At 39.1% G+C, this 20,004-nt stretch overlaps 1 protein-coding gene across 1 annotated transcript in view; it reads left to right on the top strand.

Annotated features, from left to right (window-relative positions):
* The window catches only part of LOC136850505 (putative neural-cadherin 2), a 168,717-nt gene that overhangs the window by 125,373 nt on the left and 23,340 nt on the right, over positions 1 to 20,004 (top strand). Inside the window, 6 exon segments of the mRNA XM_067124074.1 lie at positions 1,112 to 1,274; positions 8,791 to 8,985; positions 9,807 to 10,204; positions 11,142 to 11,355; positions 16,137 to 16,283; positions 17,943 to 18,161. Of these exon segments, the coding sequence (XP_066980175.1) occupies positions 1,112 to 1,274; positions 8,791 to 8,985; positions 9,807 to 10,204; positions 11,142 to 11,355; positions 16,137 to 16,283; positions 17,943 to 18,161 (1,336 nt within the window).

Genomic DNA, 20,004 nt, shown 5'->3' with positions numbered 1-20,004 from the left:
TCTCTCTCTCTCTCTCTCTCTCTCTCGGATAGTTTTCATATATAATTCCCAAATCTTGACTAGACAGTCATCATAAATTAAGTGGGTCTCTCTCTCTCTCTCTCTCTCTCTCTCTCTCTCTCTCTCTCTCTCTCTCTCTCTCTCTCTCTCTCGTAATGATCGTTTTCATATATAATTCCCAAATCTTGACTAGACAGTCATCATAAATTAAGTGGGTCTCTCTCTCTCTCTCTCTCTCTCTCTCTCTCTCTCTCTCTCTCTCTCTCTCTCTCTCTCTCTCGTACAGGTAGTTTTGATATTCCCAAATCTCGATGAGACACCCATCTCATTCCCACGAAGTAAAAAAGGGGCGCTCTATAAATTAAGTGGGATGCACCCGTACCAAGCGATGCGCGAGATATCCCCGATTTCGAGGAAATTAATTAAATTTGTTATTGAGACATATCTCTCGCATTAGCATATGATGGTCCCAGCATCCATATATTAACGCAGCCAGCTTCGTGGGATGTACAGGACTCTCTCCAAGTGTGTCGCTTAGAGTTCCGAATTATCCGATGTGCATTGCGTGACTGTCAGTTCTTTTTTTTTTTTTTTGCAGTACAGTTTCTCTGGAAATAAAGAATGTCTGTTGCCTTCAGCGTAAGGAATCTCAAATTTTCCATCCTTCTGGTAAGGACGCCACTAATGACAATGATAGCATTTAACCAGAGAATTAGCAGAGGGGATGTAATCAGCACTGGATATTTACCGAAGTTCTTTCTCTAAATCTGCCATTAACATCACAGTCCCGCAGGGGGATAGTGCAGTCAACGCACCTCGTGCGGTGAACTGTAGGCATTACTTCAGGTTCTTTGCAGCGTTCCTTCGGCCCCTAGCTGGAACCCCTTTCATACCTTTTATTGTACCCCTTTTCATCTTCTCTTACTTCCATCTTACTTTCCTGAACCCCCTCCTAACAATCGATTCATAGTGCAGCTGCGAGGTTTTCCTCCCGTTAACACCTTGCAAAACTTTTTACTGCCAGTCTCTGTTTCAGCGCTGAATGACCTCTTATGTCCCAGCGCTTGGCCTTTGGCCTAAATTCTGTATTCTATTCTAATTAACGTCACAGGTACCTGCTGCACTTTTCGGTGAGCGATCCCACCCACGGACAGAGTAACGTCCCGGCGAATGTCACTGTGATGATCTCCAACATTCCCCGAGACTCCGTCAGCTGTGCTGTTCCTGTCACGATCACTTCACATTCTCCAGAGGCCCTCATTACCGTGGATCAGGTAAGAATTAAGCTGGTGGTTTTGATTGAGGCCACGACAGAAGTGGAGGGAACGAGTAGGCGAATACGCAAATACAAGAACGCACCAGACAAAAAACGCGCGCACACAGAGACATAAACTCAGAAACACACGCGCACAGACTTTGTGCTTGAGACAATACCTCATTTCACGATAGGGGATATGAAATATTCCGTGAGCAACTGTCCTTCATTAGAAACTATCTTATAAAGCTCGCTAACTTTCCTTTTCAGTCCCCAGTGTGAGCCACCCCCATTAAAAATAGTACAGAAATAGATTCAAAAATCCCTTACCTGAATGACATCAAGAGGAATACTGAAAATACGCAGAAACAATTCTTTCATTTTTGTCAACACAAATACCGTCGGCTCTGCGGGCGCTAATGCTTCAGGCGAAAAAAATTCAGAGGAATTAGAGTAAACGAGATATATACCTGGCAAGCGGTGCGATAAAATCTAATGCGCAGTTGCCCACCCCGAAGAGAAATGGAAACCAATGTTAAGTGTGATGCTCATATCAGCATTCTTCCATTTTTACTCGTATAACCAAACCAACTGCAGCATAAACTGGGATGCAACAGAAATCTGTCTGTAGAAAAACGTTTCTTTTCAAATGCAAGTTGCTTGAAGAAGCTTTAACTACAGAAGACTAAAATTATAGATGAACACCGAGTGTCGTGGAAACTAGAGAAGACTGAGCATACTTTTTTTTTTTTTGTTATTCTGCTTTAAAGATGAATAATCAAGATAGATATTTAGCCCGAAATATAACGCTTCTTTAGTTCACCTCTGTTTTTTACATGGGTAATTTTCGCCTTTATTCCACTGTGTTTTTAATATTTTGAAATATATATATTATATATATATAAAAATGTATATATTAATACATAATATATATATATATGTATGTGTATATATATACTGTATATACACACGCGCACACACACACACACACACACATATATATATATATATATATATATATATATATATATATATATATATATATATATATATATATATATATATACCTTTACAAGTTTTAAAAACAAACACAGTGGAATAAAGACGAAGATTACCAGTGTTGAAAAGCAAAGGGCGAACTGTAGAAGCGTTATATTTCGGGTAAAATATCTATCTAAATTATTCATCTTTAAAGCAGAATAAAAGAAAAAAAAGGTATGCTCAATCTTATGCGGTTTCCACGACACTCGATGTCTATTGATATTTTTAGTTTTCTTCAGTGAACGCTTCTCCAAGCAACTGACAATATGAAAGGGAACCCTCTTCCTTATACAAGCCCTTCGTTGGCTGAGTCGGTTGAGCTTCAGACTGTCACTCGATGGGCCGGAGTTCAATCCCCCGGCCGGCTGATGAAGAGTTAGAGGAATTTATTTCTGGTGATAGAAATTCATTTCTCGCTATAATGTGGTCCGGATTCCACAATAAGCTGTAGGTCCCGTTGCTAAGTAACCAATTGGTTCTTAGCCACGTAAAATAAGTCTAATCCTTCAGGCCAGCCCTGGGAGAGCTGTTAATCAGCTCCTCAGTGGTCTGGTAAAACTAAGGTATACTTAACTTTCTTCCGTATACAGATTTCCCCCGGAGCCGGCTAGTGTCTTCAATTGTCGGCTAATATTACTTAAAAAGGTTCTTTGCAGCGTCCCTTCGGCCCCTTGCTGCAACCCCTTTCGTTCCTTTTACTGTACCTCCTTTCATATTCTCTTTCTTCCATCTTACTTTTCATCTTCCAACAAATGTTGCACAGTGCAACTGCTAGGTTTTTCTCCTGTTGCACCTTTCAAACCAAATTCTATATTCTTCTATTCTGTTCTCATACAGAAGAATTCTGATGCGTCCAAGATTACAGTGCAAATGGTTTAGTTCTATAACTAAAAACGGAAGAATGTTGATGTGAACGTCACACTTAGCATTGGTTTCCATTTTCCTTCTGGGGAGGGCAATTCCAGTGAAATGCACATTAGATTTTATCACACCGCTTGCCAGGTATCTCGTTTACTCCAACTCCCGTGGGTTTTTTATTCCCCCGAAACATTAGAGGCCCGCAGAGCCGACGGTATTTGTGTCGACAAAAATGAAAGCATTGTTTCTACGTGTTTCCAGTATTCCTCTTGATGTCATTCAGGTGCGGGATTTCGAATCTGTACAGAACCATTTCTAATGCGGGTGGCTCACACTGGAGACGGGAAAGAAAAGATAGTGAGCTTTATAAGATAGCTTCAGACAGTGAGCTTTATAAGATAGTTTCTAACGAAGAACAGTCGCTTACGGAATTATTTTATTTGCTGAATTGTTTTAACCAGGGCTCTTAAAATGATGTTTCGCCTCAGTCGGTCCTTTATTAGGATTATCATTGTAAATAAAGAAGTGGATGTAGAATATCAGTAAGTTTATTTTTCCATATAGTGTGGACTTATATTTCGTGGTATTTCTAATAAACTTTAGGTCAAGGAGAGAAATTCTGTAAGTCGTTTTTTTATAGTAATATTACTAATGATTAAGTCAAGGAGAGAAATGCTGTTAAGTGTTGTATTCTAAAAAAAACTGCTAACAGAATTTCTTTCCTTGACCCAATGATCTGTGGTAATATCACGAAATACAAGTGCACTGTACAGGAAACCTAAACTTATTGCCATTAAACATTCACTTCTTTGTTGAACCTTTACGAGAAATATCGTGGGAGTTACCATGATATTTCTAGCAAAGTTTCGCTTGACCCGAAACCATTTTACGAGCCCTGAGTAAAAGTTAGGGCATTTAAAATATTCCACGGGCGCCTGTCCTCCATTAAAAACTATTTCATAAACCTCGCTAACTTTTTCATTCAAGTCATTTCAGTTGTTGAAGAACGTATTGAAATTTCCCCTTGGGACCGGATTCCAAGACGTCAATATACCATCCACATTCCCCCGTCCCAAACAATTTCTCTGCGTTTGATGAGATGCACTATTGCAGTTTCAATTATTCCCCGTATTGAATTTATAGAACGGGGCTGAAAGGACCGCCCATGCAACGCTGATTTTATTTTTAATAAAACGACCATTGAACGACAAAAACATCATTTGAAACGCATACCTCCTATATGGGTTTCAGGTGTTTCCGAACGTGCGAGAAATGTCCAGCAAATGGCGACACTTTGGTTGGAGAATATGCTCAAGCGCCTGTTATTGGCACCTCGGAAAGACTCCGCGTCAAAACCCATTCGTTTTATACCGTGAAGAGGAGCATATGGATTTTTGAAGTTTGTACGTGTAGAGACTCTGTATTAAAAAGTCGCAGCACTTAGGATGATAGGTGTCAGATGGCAATTATCTTGATGCGATTTTGGGAATCCATAAAAATCCGGAAGTTTGAGTTTTAATTATTTTGAATTTTTTTCTAACTTTTCTTAACATACCAATAAAGATAATAAGAAACTTTTTATTAATTTTTTTATTGTGCTTCGTGTAGAAATGTCTCATAGAAGACAATGTCATCAGTGCACCTCACGTGGTGCACTGTAGGCAATACTTAAGGTTCTTTGCAGCGTCCCTTCGGTCTTTAGCTGCAACCCCTTTCATTCCTTTTACTGTACCTCCATTCATATTCTCTTCCTTCCATCTTACTTTCCTCAACCCTCTCCTAACAATTGATTCATAGTGCCACTGCGAGACTTTCCTCCTGTCACACCTTTTTTTTCCTCCTGCTGCACCTTTTTTTCCTCCTGTTACACCTTTTTCCCTCCTGTTACACCTTTTTCCCCCTGTTACACCTTTTTTCCTCTGTTACACCTTTTTTTCCTCCTGTTACACCTTTTTTCCTCCTGTTACACCTTTTTTCCCTCCTGTCACACCTTTTTTTTTTCTCCTGTTACACCTTTTTTCCTCCTGTTACACCTTTTTTCCCTCCTGTCACACCTTTTTTTTTTCTCCTGTTACACCTTTTTTCCTCCTGTTACACCTTTTTCCCCCTGTTACACCTTTTTCCCCCCTGTTTCACCTTTTTTCCTCAGTTACACCTTTTTTTCCTCCTGTTACACCTTTTTTCCTCCTGTTACACCTTTTTTCCCTCCTGTCACAACTTTTTTCCTCCTGTTACACCTTTTTTCCCTCCTGTCACACCTTTTTTCCTCCTGTTACACCTTTTTTCCACCTGTTACACCTTTTTCCCCCTGTTACACCTTTGTCCCCCTGTTACACCTTTTTTCCTCTGTTACACCTTTTTTTTTTCCTCCTGTTACACCTTTTTCCTCCTGTTACACCTTTTTCCCTCCTGTCACACCTTTTTTTTTCTCCTGTTACACCTTTCAAACCTCCTTTACTCTCAATTTCCCTTTCAACGCTGAATGACCTCATAGGTTCCAGCGCATGGCCTTTGGTCCTAATCTGATTTTCCAATTCCAGTCCGTACAGAAATGGATATTTCTCATAAGGACAGGTCTGTGTCATGTAACGAGGTACGTTTTAATCAGTTCTGTTCTCGAGAATAACTGAGGTGCATTATGAATTACAAATAGATGCACACGTCCCTTAAAAAGTCATAGAATTCAAAGTGCCTAAATGAAGAAGAAGAACAGCACGAGTATGTCTCTAGGGTCATGAAAGCCAGGTCAGATTACCATATATTTGGATCCTGTTTCTGAGAAGGTTTACTTTCCTTATCCCCTAATTATACCTGCTATTTTGGGTAAATTCCTTCTTGAATGTGAAAAGATCAAGTGCATGTCTAAAAGCATTATTGTCTGAACAGAGGTCAAAATGCTATCCGAATTGATATAATGCTTTTATTCATTATATATACCATGCTTTTGACCTCAGGCCCTCCCTCTGTACGCTGATTACAAAAGAGCACTGAAGCATTTGATTCATGAATGGCGCGCTTTCTCCCCCACCCTCATATGAAATTCCTGCTTTGTCCCGATTCCTAAAATGCGCAGAAATATGACAATAAATTTGTCCCGCTCTTTTCACCCACTGCAGTGTCCTGCAGGGATCTGTTCTGGCCTGTATTACTGTATCCTTCTCTTCATCAGTGTCCTTGTATTCCAACCTTTAACCGATGCATTATCTGACTGTCTGTCATTTTGCACATCGACGGTAGCAATAGAATGACTTGCTTGTGAGTATGAAGTTTATGATGCCACCCATTTCAAATCTCTCACCAGACCTACCACTGGCACACAACACCAGGCGCCAGACTGAGTTGCTTCGTTCGTGGAAACCGTCGATTTGGAGTAGTTTCTAGGTTGCCTGTACAACGTTCAGTAACATTACAGCAACTATAGTTTTTTTTTTTTTACGTTTATGGTAAGACTAGAAGAGTCCCTGCAGTGTAATTTATGGATTATGATACTTTCAAGATTTAGTAGGAGGTTTGTGTCATATATAAGCTACAAATATATTTTAGTTGTTTTCAACTCGATTCTGAGAAACTGACGCTCGTACGTTTATTGCTATCTTCAAGCGCCGTGTTCCTCTGCCTTAATATTTCTGAGATTGACTTGAACGATTCAGTCCTAAAGCTCTGTATTGACTAAGTGAGTCACTAATTCGTATTTATCTATATATCGTTTTTATTGATTTTTTCACATGCTGTCATGAGATAGTTTATCAACTTATTAAGTTAAGATTCATTTGAAAGAGGAGAAAACGGCCATTTGCTTGCTAAGGAAACTGCCTCCGAATGAAATGGCCGTATCTTAGGAAAGAGAAAATGAAATAATAATCGATATAGATACAAGAGCATTGGGTGATATTTATCATAAAATTTTCTGGAAATGAACCCAACATTTTGAAATCATATTTATAAATTGCCGGAAATTTACGAACATTACAATCCATGACACTGCTGGGAGGAGTTGAGCAGAACAGGCACTGAGGCTCTACAAAATGAGAAACACCCCGTGGGCGGCTCAGTGAGGCTCTTTCGCAGTGTCCCTTCGGCCCCTAAAAACTCCTTTCAGCTAGAAACCTTTTACCACTTCCATTCATATTCTCTTTCTTCCTTATAACTTTCCACCCTCTCTAACCATTGTTCCCATAGTGCAACTGCGAGGTTTTCCTCTTGTTACACCTTCCAGACCTTCTCTCAGTTTCCCTTTCAGTACTTAAGGACCTCTTAGGTTCCAGCGCTTGGCCTGTGGCCTAAATTCTGTACTGTTCTTCTAAGCACGGATCCCACAAGTACATGCACTCAAGGGATATCTATCAACAATGTTCTAGATTATCAATGGAATTCGTATTTCTTGAAGGTTGAGGCCTCGGAAGACTACGGAACAATATTTCAGTGACCAGAAGCACATAACTCTAATGCGCCCATTACAGTAGTGTAGTTATAATGTAGTTATAGTCCTATAGTTATAATCCTACAGGCAATATTTTTCCTTAAGAATCCGACGTAAGTCTCACTGGGTGTTCCGAAAGAAACCTGGAGTCAAAGATGACAATATATATGTTATTTATCCACATCATTAATGGAGTAGAAGCAGAATTGTCACCCCACTGGCTAAACCACTACCTGATCCATTCTAAATCTGTATAATACCCAGCAGCCATTTTATTTTACATTAGGGGAGATTACAAAAAAATGTAGCAATACTTGCACTGTTTGCATACTGTGACAATGCCCTGAGGAATCTCAGGCAAGATAGTTCTAGCCTCTCTAAGACAATGAAGAACAAGCGTCGGTTATCGATCTCTGTAAAAAAAAACAAGTAAATAATGCGCCGAAGTTTCTTCAGCGCAATCGAGTTTTCTGTACAGCATATAATCAAGGCCACCGAAAACACATCTATCTATCGGTGGTCTTGGTATAATGCTGTATGAGCCGCGGCCCATAAATCTTTAACCACGGCCCGGTGGTGGCTTGTCCTATATCGTTGACAGATGCACGATTATGGCTAACTTTAACCTTAAATAAAATAAAAACTACTGGGGCTAGAGGACTGAAATTTGGTATGTTTGATGATTGGAGGGTGGATGATCAACATACAACATACCAACTTACAGCCCTCTAGCCTCAGTAGTTTTTACGATCTGAGTGCGGACGGACAGACAGAGCCGGCACAATAGTTTTCTTTTACAGAAAAATAAAACTGAATGAGATAAATTATCATAACTTCCAGGGCTGAATGACCTCACTGGCCCCATATTCCATTCCATTCCATTCCATATCTTCCAACGCCTAGTTGACGAAATTTGTATAAGACCTGTATTGATAACCAAATCGAAGACTGCCTTGAATTAAGTTAGAACAAATCAGGGCTCATATCCATTGTAAGGGGCTATTTGGCACAGAGCAAGTTAGATCTAAAATTGCAACAAATACGCTCACATGTCTCGTGAAATATTGCCTCTGCGAATTTTGATCTTAGTATTCAGAAGTGCTTAGAAAGATATAAATATGTGGTTAGTGGCTCTAAATATCGTCAAATTTGCTTCCAGATTAAATAAAAAAGTCTTACCGGAAACTTAAGACAGACTATTTTTATCTTTTGTTAGGGCACGAGATTTTCACCGCTTGACCTTCTCAGAACCTCAATGATTTCTCTCGCTGGAGTGGACGTGTCTGTTGTGTCCTTGGAAGGGGATCCTGTCAGTGTCCCCAACACCAAGAGATCCCACGGGACTCGTCTGTGGCTGTCAGCGCGCCCTGTTCATCCCCTGGATCACCTGCTGCTTCTACACAGACTTCAGGTAGCGTTCCATTTCCTTCTTCAATTTTGAATGTCATCGATATCTGGATCATTATCAGTTCTCAGGCATTTGTAATTAGGTCTCTAACGACTGATGAATGCTTGTAATTATATATAAATTGCTTATTTGCATTTTTCATAGCGCGATTTTTCTGTGAAATATACCATCCTCATTATCTTCTGATGAATCATCTCGGTGAACTTAACATGGCCTCGTCGGAAAAATCTATTTCAGTCTTATCGTTACGTCTTTATCGCTAAATGAGCGCCGGAGACCTGGTTCAATGAGGCTCGTGCAATGCCGCGAGGGTTCTTTAATGATAATGTTACCGCACTGCTCCTTGTTACGAGAATGTCGGGATTAAAAACGCGTTTCGGAGGAAGCTTCGATACCGCAGTTTGCATCGTGCCCTGCCTAACGATGAAACCAAACTGGCGTTGTCTGGGACGCTCAAGTTTTGCTTCAGTTCCAATCGTCTCGCCGTCAGTTTACAGGGAAAGGAGTTTGCACAGTTACTGATTATGTCCAGATATTCGCTTGTGGAACTGAAGCCGTAAAAATCATGCTGTTTGAGCGAACTGACTTTGCAAAAAAAAATCAAGAAATGTTTATTTCATGATCTTTTATTATATGAATCACCAGCTTTTTACGCGAATTTAGTGATCAGTTAGGAAAAGTCGGTTGTATCTGAAGAACGAACACCAGGCACGGCACTCGACAGCTAACTGAACCTTGTGCATGTATTTCATGTCCTTAAATGTGTATATGAGCAAAAATCTACGCGTGCGAGAGTTACAGAGTCTATCTTTGCTAATTTGCAGGTCTCGAGAGAATCGGGCGTGGAAATCGTAGACGTGGGCGTGGGTTCTTGTGTGTCTCTTCCCCTACCAAGAGAGCCCAGCAGTTCTGTCGAAGCAGGAGGAGGAGGAGGAAACAAAGGAGAAGAGAAGGAGGAATTAGTCTGGGTGGTAGATGCCAATATCACAGCCCTAGTCACACCTCGCTTGGTGACCAAATTCAGTGGCTGCGACTGTGACAGAAAAACGAAATATGATCGCCATCACCAGCATCAACACCAGATTCAAAATCAGGTTCAGAGCAACGATGCCTCGGCGTCTGGGCCTCATCCGAATGTTGCTACTGTGAAGCATCTGTCCGTCTGTCAATCAAATCCCTGTCTCAACGGAGGGCGGTGCATTGCAGGCTCTTCTGGACCAAGGTACAGCGAACAGAGGTGGTTCATACTCGTTCACGCCTCCTTTTTGGTTAAACTGACCTTGTGCCAGCCATATCTCTAGCTCACTTGAGTTAGTATTCTCTGTCCATAAATCGTCCGCTGCCTTTCTGTATTTGATCCTGTTTAACAAAAACACTCATCCTGACAAGAATTATGAGAATGGATCTTTGACATGTTGCGAAGAAAATATTTCTTTATTTGCCAGCAGGTTCTCATAGCATATTTGAATTAGAATTTCATTTCAGGGCCTTGTGATTCATCCTCTACGCATTTGCCTGTCTGCTTTCTAAATATTTCACCCTGTTCCATAAAAATGCAGCTCAAACTCTCACCTTTATCAGCTCTTTAGCTGTTCTGTTATTTCATACTTAGAGGGAAAAACCTCTCAAGTTTTTAAAGTTACTCGTTTCAAAAGGGGTGTGTTTTCATCTTACGAGGTATCTGGTCTCTCCCAGTCATTAATGATATATAATGCATGATGTAAACGTTAAAAAGTAATATCAGTATATCACAAAGCACCGTAATCAAATACCATTTTGTTTCAGAACAGATTTTGCTCTGAATTCTTGTGTACATAAATAATCCGCAAAGATTTATAACTGTGCAGTGATGTTTAGGATTCTGTGCGCTCAGAGTGAAAGAAAAGATCATTTTTCGAATGTCAAGAAAAATCTGAAGCTAAATGAACCTGTTGTAATCTAAGGCGAATGAATAATTTCCCTTTGTCAATACATTTTCCTTAACAATGCAAGAAAATCTGTCCTAAGTGATCAGACAATTAGCTCATCGGTAGTATTGCCATCACGAGGTCTTGTTACCCGTAACTGCATACAGGCATGCATTAGCTGTCCTTAGGACATAGTATTAAATTTAGAGAAACCCGTATGATTGACGAACGAAATCTCACCGTCACGTACAGATGCGTGTGTCCTGCAGGCACCGTGGGATCAATCTGCAAGCAACTCAGCCGATACTTCGGAGGGAGCGGTTGGGCCTGGCTGGCGCCCATACCACCGTCTCCCGTAGCCCACATAACCCTGGAAATCAGAACGAAGCGAAAGGACTGCCTCGTTCTTTATTTGGGACCGAGACATGACCTCTTCGAAGTCAGTGTGCAGCAACGTCACTTGCAGGTCTGTCGGTGTTACTAGCTCTCTCTCTCTCTCTCTCTCTCTCTCTCTCTCTCTCTCTCTCTCTCTCTCTCTCTCTCTCTCTCTCTCATATGTCTAAAGGTTCGTCTAGTATGTCATAAACGCATATCACGAGCTGATTGGATGCAAATCGTCGGCTTATTGGCAGTCCTGACGAGTGCTTCATACGATTATCCAGCATTCGCCCAAAATTCGTTCTCCATTTTCGGTCGGTGATTTGTTTTCAACCTGTTTGTGACATGTATGCGATTAGTTGCCGTAGTGTCTTTTCGAAATGTTTTACTTTAGTGTGGACGTACCCTAAGACTGATCTTACCTTTGAGGAAGTTATAGAAAATGCCAGTATGATCGTTAATATATATGTTATCCCTTTTATACCTTTGCACCTTTGAGATAAAAGTATGTTGATTTTTTTCATTGTAAGTTATATTTATACATGTGTAATTGTAATAGCCACAATGCCCTCTTAACTTCTCGAATTCTTCGCGCTTTTTTGGATATATTTGTCACTACAAAGCCGTAAGATCCAAACGCAAGGAATTGAAGAGACTGTGAGGCCCGGTCGCGGGAAACGAACCCGCATCACCATAATCACAAGGTGGTCACCAGGCATCACAGTCTCTTCAATTTCTTGCGTTTGGATCTTACGGCTTTGTAGTGACAAGTATATCCAAAAAAGCACGAAGAATTGGAGAAGTTAAGAGGGCATTGTGGCTATTACAATTACGTATGTATCTGGTAAAAGTGACCAGTAGATTCTACATATTTATACATGTTAGTATCATGTTTCACACCCCACGTAATTGTAACCATCGGATCGCGTCTTCCTGCAGATCTTTTGTAATATTGTAATATGTTCAGCTTTTATTAACAGTCTTATACCATAGTGAATGACCTTTGCTGTTATCTTGTCAGTGATTCAGATGCCAGTATTTTTCCAGAAGTTGGGCAGAATTAGACGATAAACATTAGATTTAAACACTCAAAGACTTCATAAACTTCAGAGCTTTTGACTGAAATACACTTTCTCAGTCAAGTAATTTACATGAAAAATCTTTTTATTGGCCGTTTCTGTTAAACTGATCGTTCTTGGAGGCTGTATTTTACATCTCAGAATTATTCATAAAACTATAACTGTTCACCAAACAGCTGTTCCATGGCATGCATTGTCTTAGTTTAACATATAGGTCAATCAGTAAGCATTTCTTTAAATAAATATTTTAGGAGGAAAATACAATTAATTACTCTGCAAACTGAGTGAATCAATTTAAAGTTGCTTAAGCGATCACGTAGTCCGACAAACAGTCTCGGAACGTTTCACAACCACTTGACCTGTCCATCGTTAGGGAGGAACACAGTTTTATCCCGCGCCTCATCAGTTGCGTGAATAGCCATTCCGGGAAAGATTTTGGACATTGGTAGGATGAGGTAATAGGCGAATCACAAAGTAGGTCAAGTAAGAAAGGCGACAAGATGTGCGCAAATGTTTAAGAGGAAACTTGAAGTCTGTGGGAGCCAAGGTTGGTATTTATGGAATTGAAGTGTGGACGTTGAACAAAGGAAGGAGGTGGACACTGCAGAGATGAATTGTTTATGAAGTATTTGTTGTCTAAGAATGATCGAAAATGTGAAAATTGTGGACTTGCATAGGAGTGATAAAAGGACTCTCACAGGTCAAACGATGAATAGAGTACTCTGAGATTGTCCAGTCATGTGGGAAGAACGAAGGATGATACGTTTGTGAGGAGCGCATACAGTTCGGACGGGTTAGGAGGAAGGAGGATGGAAAAAACTAGAAACGGATGTTAAAGGGGTGAAAGATGTATTGGGAAGGAAGGGCGTCAACATGTAGGAAATGAAAGTGCGAGCAATATATTGGTGAATGCTACAGTGTGTGTCGAGTCACAGCGCTGATGGCCATTTTATGTAGGGGTTTGAAGCGGCTATTGTTGTGGAAGTTTCCAATTTTGAAGGTTCCACACCTTTGTAAGGAGTTCCGTATTGAAGGAAAAATGCCTTATGCAGTGCGCATGAAACTAGAAGATTATTCTAAAACCAGTAGATAAGTGATGTTAAGAATGTCAAGGGTAAAGGATGTCAAAAATCCTTTTTGAGAGCAACTGAGATTTATTATGATGAGAGTGAAGACTGTAATAGATTATGGAGCTGACTTGCCTAGTATTGGGTAAAACTTGGTCTTAAACCAGTGTGTGTGTGTGTGTGCTGTGTTTAATATTTTTATGGGTGGTGTAATGGGAAAGGTCAAGAAAAGGGGAAAAGATGTTGCAAATTTATGGGTAAGAAAATGGATAGGGACTGGAATGTAGTGTAGCTGATGTTTGCAGATGATGGAGTTGCTTGTTGATTGTGAATAAAAAATTACAGAGCCTAGAGAGACTTTGTGGAAGCGTTTCCAAGAGAAAGGCTTGGAAGTGAATATAAGCAGTGACAACCACTGAGATGCTGCAGTGATTATTGATACGATGGAGACTGGTGAAGTATTAAAAGCAGATTTAGCAGCATTAGAAATTCTATAAATGCCCGTAGGAGATGTGTCATGAAATAGGCAAAGCAAATACATAAGAACGCTCCTTTGAAAGATCAGAAAGTGTTGCAAAGAAAGCAGAAGTGTGCATGAGTAAGGGGATTCATGAACCAAGTCTCTAAAATGGAAGTAATGTATGGATCTTGAATGTGAATCAAAAAAATCATAGAGGCTGTTGACATGAACTGACAGAATACTATGTGAAGCAATCAAGGTTCGAAGGTGAGGAAAGTTGAGGTATGTAATGGGAAAAAGGCTGCTCCAGGTGAAAAGATAGATCGGAGTATTTTGAGGTGGTTTGGCTATGTCGAGAAAACATGCAAGGAAGCAATAGATAGCGTGCAAGATAGTCTAGCATTGTGAAAGTTATTTGCACAGGAGTTTCATCATTCTTAACAGTTAACAGATGAATATGGCAGTGAGTCTTATATTTTGTTTTCTTTTCTAGAGAAAATGACTAATATATATATATATATATATATATATATATATATATATATATATATATATATATATATATATATATATATATATATATATATATATATATATATATATATATATATATATATATATATATATAGATATATATATATAATTTTCAGACTCACATCAAGATCGAACCCAGGTCTTTCAATTGAAAGGCCTGGCTTTGATCCTGATGCGAGTCAGAAATTTATTTCTGCCCCACACGTGATTGTGTGTCGACTATTTCCATATATAGAGAGAGAGAGACAGAGAGAGCCAACTATCTACCTACATTGCTAGTAAATTTCTTAGACCCATTAATCCAAATACGATCGTCATTTTAAGAAGTTTGAAGTGCACTTACATGCGCGTGTGCGCATAGGCACGGAAAGTTCAGTTCTATTGCGAATCCTGAAGGGTTAGATTATATATATATATATATATATATATATATATATATATATATATATATATATATATATATATATATATATATGTATATATATATATATATATATATATATATATATATATATATATATATATATATATATATATATATATATATATATATATATATATATATATATATATATATATATATATGAAAAAGGACGTGTGGGCCTCCGTTATTTCCCTGAGTTGAATCGTTTCAATGAAAGAATTCGGTTTTACGAACGCGACAGTCTTGGCCAAGTAATAAGATCTTGGAGTGGCAGCTTAAAAGCAGAATAAGAAAACATTCCCCTGGCGATGGAGTTTTGTCGGGAACGGTGGATAAAAGATTGACTACAGGTGTGAATGTAGAATTTCTTTTAATGAATTTCTTCGCTGAAACCAGAGCTTCTGGTTAATCAGCACTTTCTTTTACAGGTTTCAGAACTGCGACTCTTTACGCGGAGTAGAAAACTTAGCTAATTAACAAGTCATAATTGAAAATACCCCAGAAGAATACTGGACGTAATGTCTTAAGATAAAGAGGAGTGAAGTTATTTTCCGTATTCTTTTTGTATAAAAAGTAGTTATAGTCTACATACCCTTCAAATTCACTCTTCCCCAAAAATGGAATATAAAGTAATTTCATACGTTCACTCCCAGAGACAAGAAACTTGACACAGTAGGATTTTACAGGTAACATTTAATCAGCAAAGTGTCCATTGTTGGTTTCAGACATGTCTAGTAATATCTCTCTGCCGTGGAGTATTCGTATTACCAAAACATTCATTCTTTCCTGATAATGATAACGTGTTTCATCCACGCAGGCAAACAATTCGCGTGGCTGTAGCCTGACATATATATTTTCAAGGCCATCATCAGATTTTAATTTCAGAGCGTTTACCGCCAGTGCTTACTCGTATGCCATTTCCTTTTGCAAGTATGGATTGAACACCAGTGCCATTAATGGAGAAACGAATCCACAGTTATGTGTTAATACAAATGTATTTTAAAATTAAGCTAAACAGGGAGCTTTCTGGATTAAAAAGGGGGAATCGAACTCCCGAAAGCTATGTGTTTAGACTTATCCTTGATTATATTTGTACCTATACATAGCTGTGGTTATGCTTCTCCATTTCAAGACTCGTGCTTCCTTGAATAATTTTTAATAAATGCCACTGATCTAACAGCATCGTAGCAAACATCCTCTTCAGTTTATAAATAGCACACCATCCGCCTTAGCTGTAAGTGAGCAAACTACTAATATTACAAACGGCCTGGTCTTTCTTGATTGTGAGAGAGTCCTCTTGTTCAGGAAGACGTGCTGAGTTTGGAGCTGACGAGCGGGCACCCTCAGCTGTTGCTTGACCTGGGCACCGGACCTGTCTTCTTGGGTCCTGCCAATGGCTCCGCCGTGGCCGATGATCGCTGGCACAGGATCGACATTTTCTGGGGCACGCAGGTAAGTGAGCATTTGTGTTCTTCGCTAGTCTTTACACCAGAGGTTCTTAACCTTTTTTGGCAGTGACCAAAATCTTGTCCAAATTAACCAAGGGGACCCTAGCCCTCATCAACATTTTCTTTTTTTATAATTATGCTTATGAAACGTGTTACAGAAACAAAAATTACACGCAGAGATTTTTATTAATGCAAGTAGCACGTCTGCATAACAAGGATCCATGAGAACGAAACAGTACGTGAACTAGCATTAAGAAAACCAAAATGTTTTTGTTTCATGATATGAAATTAAATGTATAATCAGGCTGTGATTTACCACTGTGGAGGAAGAAAAGTTCTATGTCCCTATAATGTTCTGCTTAGATATTAATGAATTATGTATTCTTTATACAATATTTTCCCTAATAATAATATAATTATAATAAGAGTACTGGGGAAATAATAAGCCCATAAAATTATAATCCTTGGGGACCCATTGAAATGGTTTGTTGGGTCGCGACCTTGGGCTTAAGAACCACTGCTTTACACTATGAAATATCTGTCTTCATGTTCTAGAGAATAACTTACCTACACATTTGGAAAACAGAACATTATTAGATGAAGTCTTGGTAAAATTCATCTCTTTTTCTTACCGCCCATTTAATTGGGGGACCGTACTTCACTCTTAATTGTATGCAGATATTTTTTAACAAAAAAGTCCTATGACCGATTATCTGTTTTGCATATAAAAGGGTACTTTATGAAGATTTATCGGTAGCTCGGCGTTTTAAATACAAATAATAGTTTCAACAGATGTGACATATTAACAGAATGAAACAAAATATCCCCTGATGAAATTGGAATTACGACATGTGTGAAACAGTTCCTCTTGTTTCGGAGAATCAGATTTTCATCGTTCGTATCTGCGTTTCACTTTTGTCATCAGCATCGTCATAATTAACTTTTCCCATTAATCTGGATGTCATGAAAGTCGGCAGAGTCGCCTATAATTTGATGAAATTGCAGTTTGTGATGTAATGAGATCGTCCAGATTTCTATGTTCCTTAATAAGCGACGGAAATAATCATTAGTTTAGAAAAGTCCACGAGATGCAGCGCAAGCGAAAGCTGCAGTGAAGTGAAATATCTGGCGTTAGTGTCCTACAGTTATATCGGGCAGTCAGTAGGCAAGAAAGTATCCCTTACTGGATAACTGACGCAAATGAATTATGTCAGAAGAGTAGAGGGTGATTTTGAGTTGTCAAGAAAAGGAATGGCCGTGGAGAAAGGGCAAGATAATTTAGTGGGAAAGAAGTAAATTCAAATGTGGATATAAACTAGTAAAGTGGACAAATTGGCTGTTTTTGGAGAGGCAAATAAGATCATGAATTCGAGGTCAGCTAATATAAAAACTGTGAAGGAAAGAAGATTGTACGACGTGAATTTGGTATGGATTGTAAAGGAAGGAAAGTAGAAGATTATGACATAAAGACGAGATGGATTGATGCGTAGAGAAATGAAAATAAAACTGTGAAAAAAGACTGGTGTCAATCTAACTATATAATTATTCTTTCATCAGGAATACAAAACGACCACGACTTGAAAAGCTTCCTCCTCGAAGGGACAACGAGCGAAAGCGCCGAGCGGAAATTGCCTATCAGTGACCTTTCGCCTATTTCTTTCAGAGGGCAGAAATGGTGGTTGATTTATGCCAGAAAAAATATGACAGCTGTCGGACGTGGGTTCCCCTCCCGTCGCATGACGAAGGACTGGCCGCTGGGGGTCCTCTGCAGGTGGGAGGGCTGGCCTACCCGACCCCTCGTCACAGAATTCACGGTTGGCCAAGCACTATCAGGGGAGCGCCCTTTCTCGGCTGCATGAGGAATCTCAGAATCAATGGCGAGGTAAGGATGGGAAAGATTAGTTCTGCGTGTTTCGAGTCCTGTTGCCCCTTTGCGCTTTCTTTTCCTCTTTCTCTTTCTTATTGTAAAGACAATGCTCATGCTTTCATTGCAGTGTCACCTCCTTCCTCGAAGATGAATGTGTTTCTCAGCGTACCTCACCGAATACTAGGCTCTCATCCAAACTGTAATGTCAGCAGGAATGAAAATGGCTCCCAAAGATTTTATTTGTCTATTTCTGCAAAACCTTGTTATTCAGAGTGATGTCTAATTCTTCACAAATACAGTGGAAGTTTATCCAACTGGTAGTCAGTTCTTTCTTATTCCATATAATTGCTGAGTTATATGCTCAAGTAATGCCTGTCTGTTAGATCAAATATATTGGTGTATCATAATCCCAAGAAAGTGTGGACAGATAACTTGTTGAGCATCTGCATACGGAGAGGAATAAAGGATGCAAATATAGTTAGAAACATACAGAGGGCAGCTCTCTCTCTCTCTCTCTCTCTCTCTCTCTCTCTCTCTCTATATATATATATATATATATATATATATATATATATATATATATATATATATATATATATATATATATATATGTATGTATGTATCTGTGTGTGTATGTGGGTAAGCATGTCTTTGTAATCTTTTGGTTCGGACGCATGCCTTGCCAGCAAGAAGAATTTAGCACATTCCATTAAAAACCCAATGTTGTTTTTTTTTTTACCTAGGCAGTAATTCAGGTACTTGGCAGAAAAATATTTCACCAATTCTCTCGTAAGTTTTTGCTAAGTCAGCAGATGATACGCAGGTTGTTTTATACCAGACACTTGTCTAAACTGACACTGCTCCGCCTCTGTGAAACCACGTGTGCACAGAATGAACACATGGAGGCAATAATATAGTTCTGCTGGTCTGTGGATTCTGGTTTCATTAATACCCCTCTAGCTTTGCGAGCCGTGAAATTAAGGCTCAGAATGAAGAGGAAATAAAAGATTGCATAATCAAAAGGGCAGTTGCAAGCACGAAAGGTGAAGGGCAGGTAAAACAGCAAAAATACAGATTGTTCAAGTGCTTTTGTTAAAAGCAGCCAAAATAATATTGAAGACATCAGTAGTATCAGTTACAATATTGCTTGGTCATTTGTGCGATATTTCAAGTTTCTGGAATCCTAGTTTGGGGCGATTTTGAAGAATATTTTTTTTTTCCTCCAAATGAAAGTACTTAGAACCAAGTATCGAATTTAAAACAGAATATGAAATGAACGACGAAGTTCCTTTTTTATATACATCTTCATCACTAGAGACAACACAGAATATAATTTTGCTTTTTACTGAAAACTCGCTTTTGTATTATGCTACTTTATCCTACAAGTACGTCACAGATAGGGAAGGAACATAACAGCCGTGAAGGTAACAGGATCTCTTAAATGGTTTGGAAGAGAAGAAGAAAAACTGTAATGTGTCAAGGAAGTAAGTGTAGAAGTTTGATGGGAATCAGAGAAAACAGTCAGAAACTGTAATGATGAATTTTGTTCATGTGGAGTAAGAAGTGTGAAGTGGTGAGGAATGCAGACGCATAACGCATATTCGATAAAAATCCTAGCATGTGTGAAAATATAGATTACAAGAGATGGCATGATCTTGTGGAGAAACTGGATGAAGATAGGCCGGTGGAAAAGTGTGTATTGTTTAAAGGAATGGAGAATAAAAAATGAATAAAATGCTTGATATATGGAATGCAAAAAGTATTGGAATGGAGGGTCATTACCGTTCAAGAGAAGCGAGAGAGATTGCAACACAAGTGATCGCTGCAGTGAATGAAAGGGACGACGCGCTGTTTATGA

The sequence above is a fragment of the Macrobrachium rosenbergii genome, chromosome 22 (genome assembly GCF_040412425.1).
Source record: "Macrobrachium rosenbergii isolate ZJJX-2024 chromosome 22, ASM4041242v1, whole genome shotgun sequence".
In the NCBI taxonomy this organism is placed as follows: Eukaryota; Metazoa; Arthropoda; class Malacostraca; order Decapoda; family Palaemonidae; genus Macrobrachium; species Macrobrachium rosenbergii.
The sequence above is the reverse complement of the archived record's forward strand: the minus strand, read 5'-3'. Positions and strand labels throughout refer to the sequence as shown.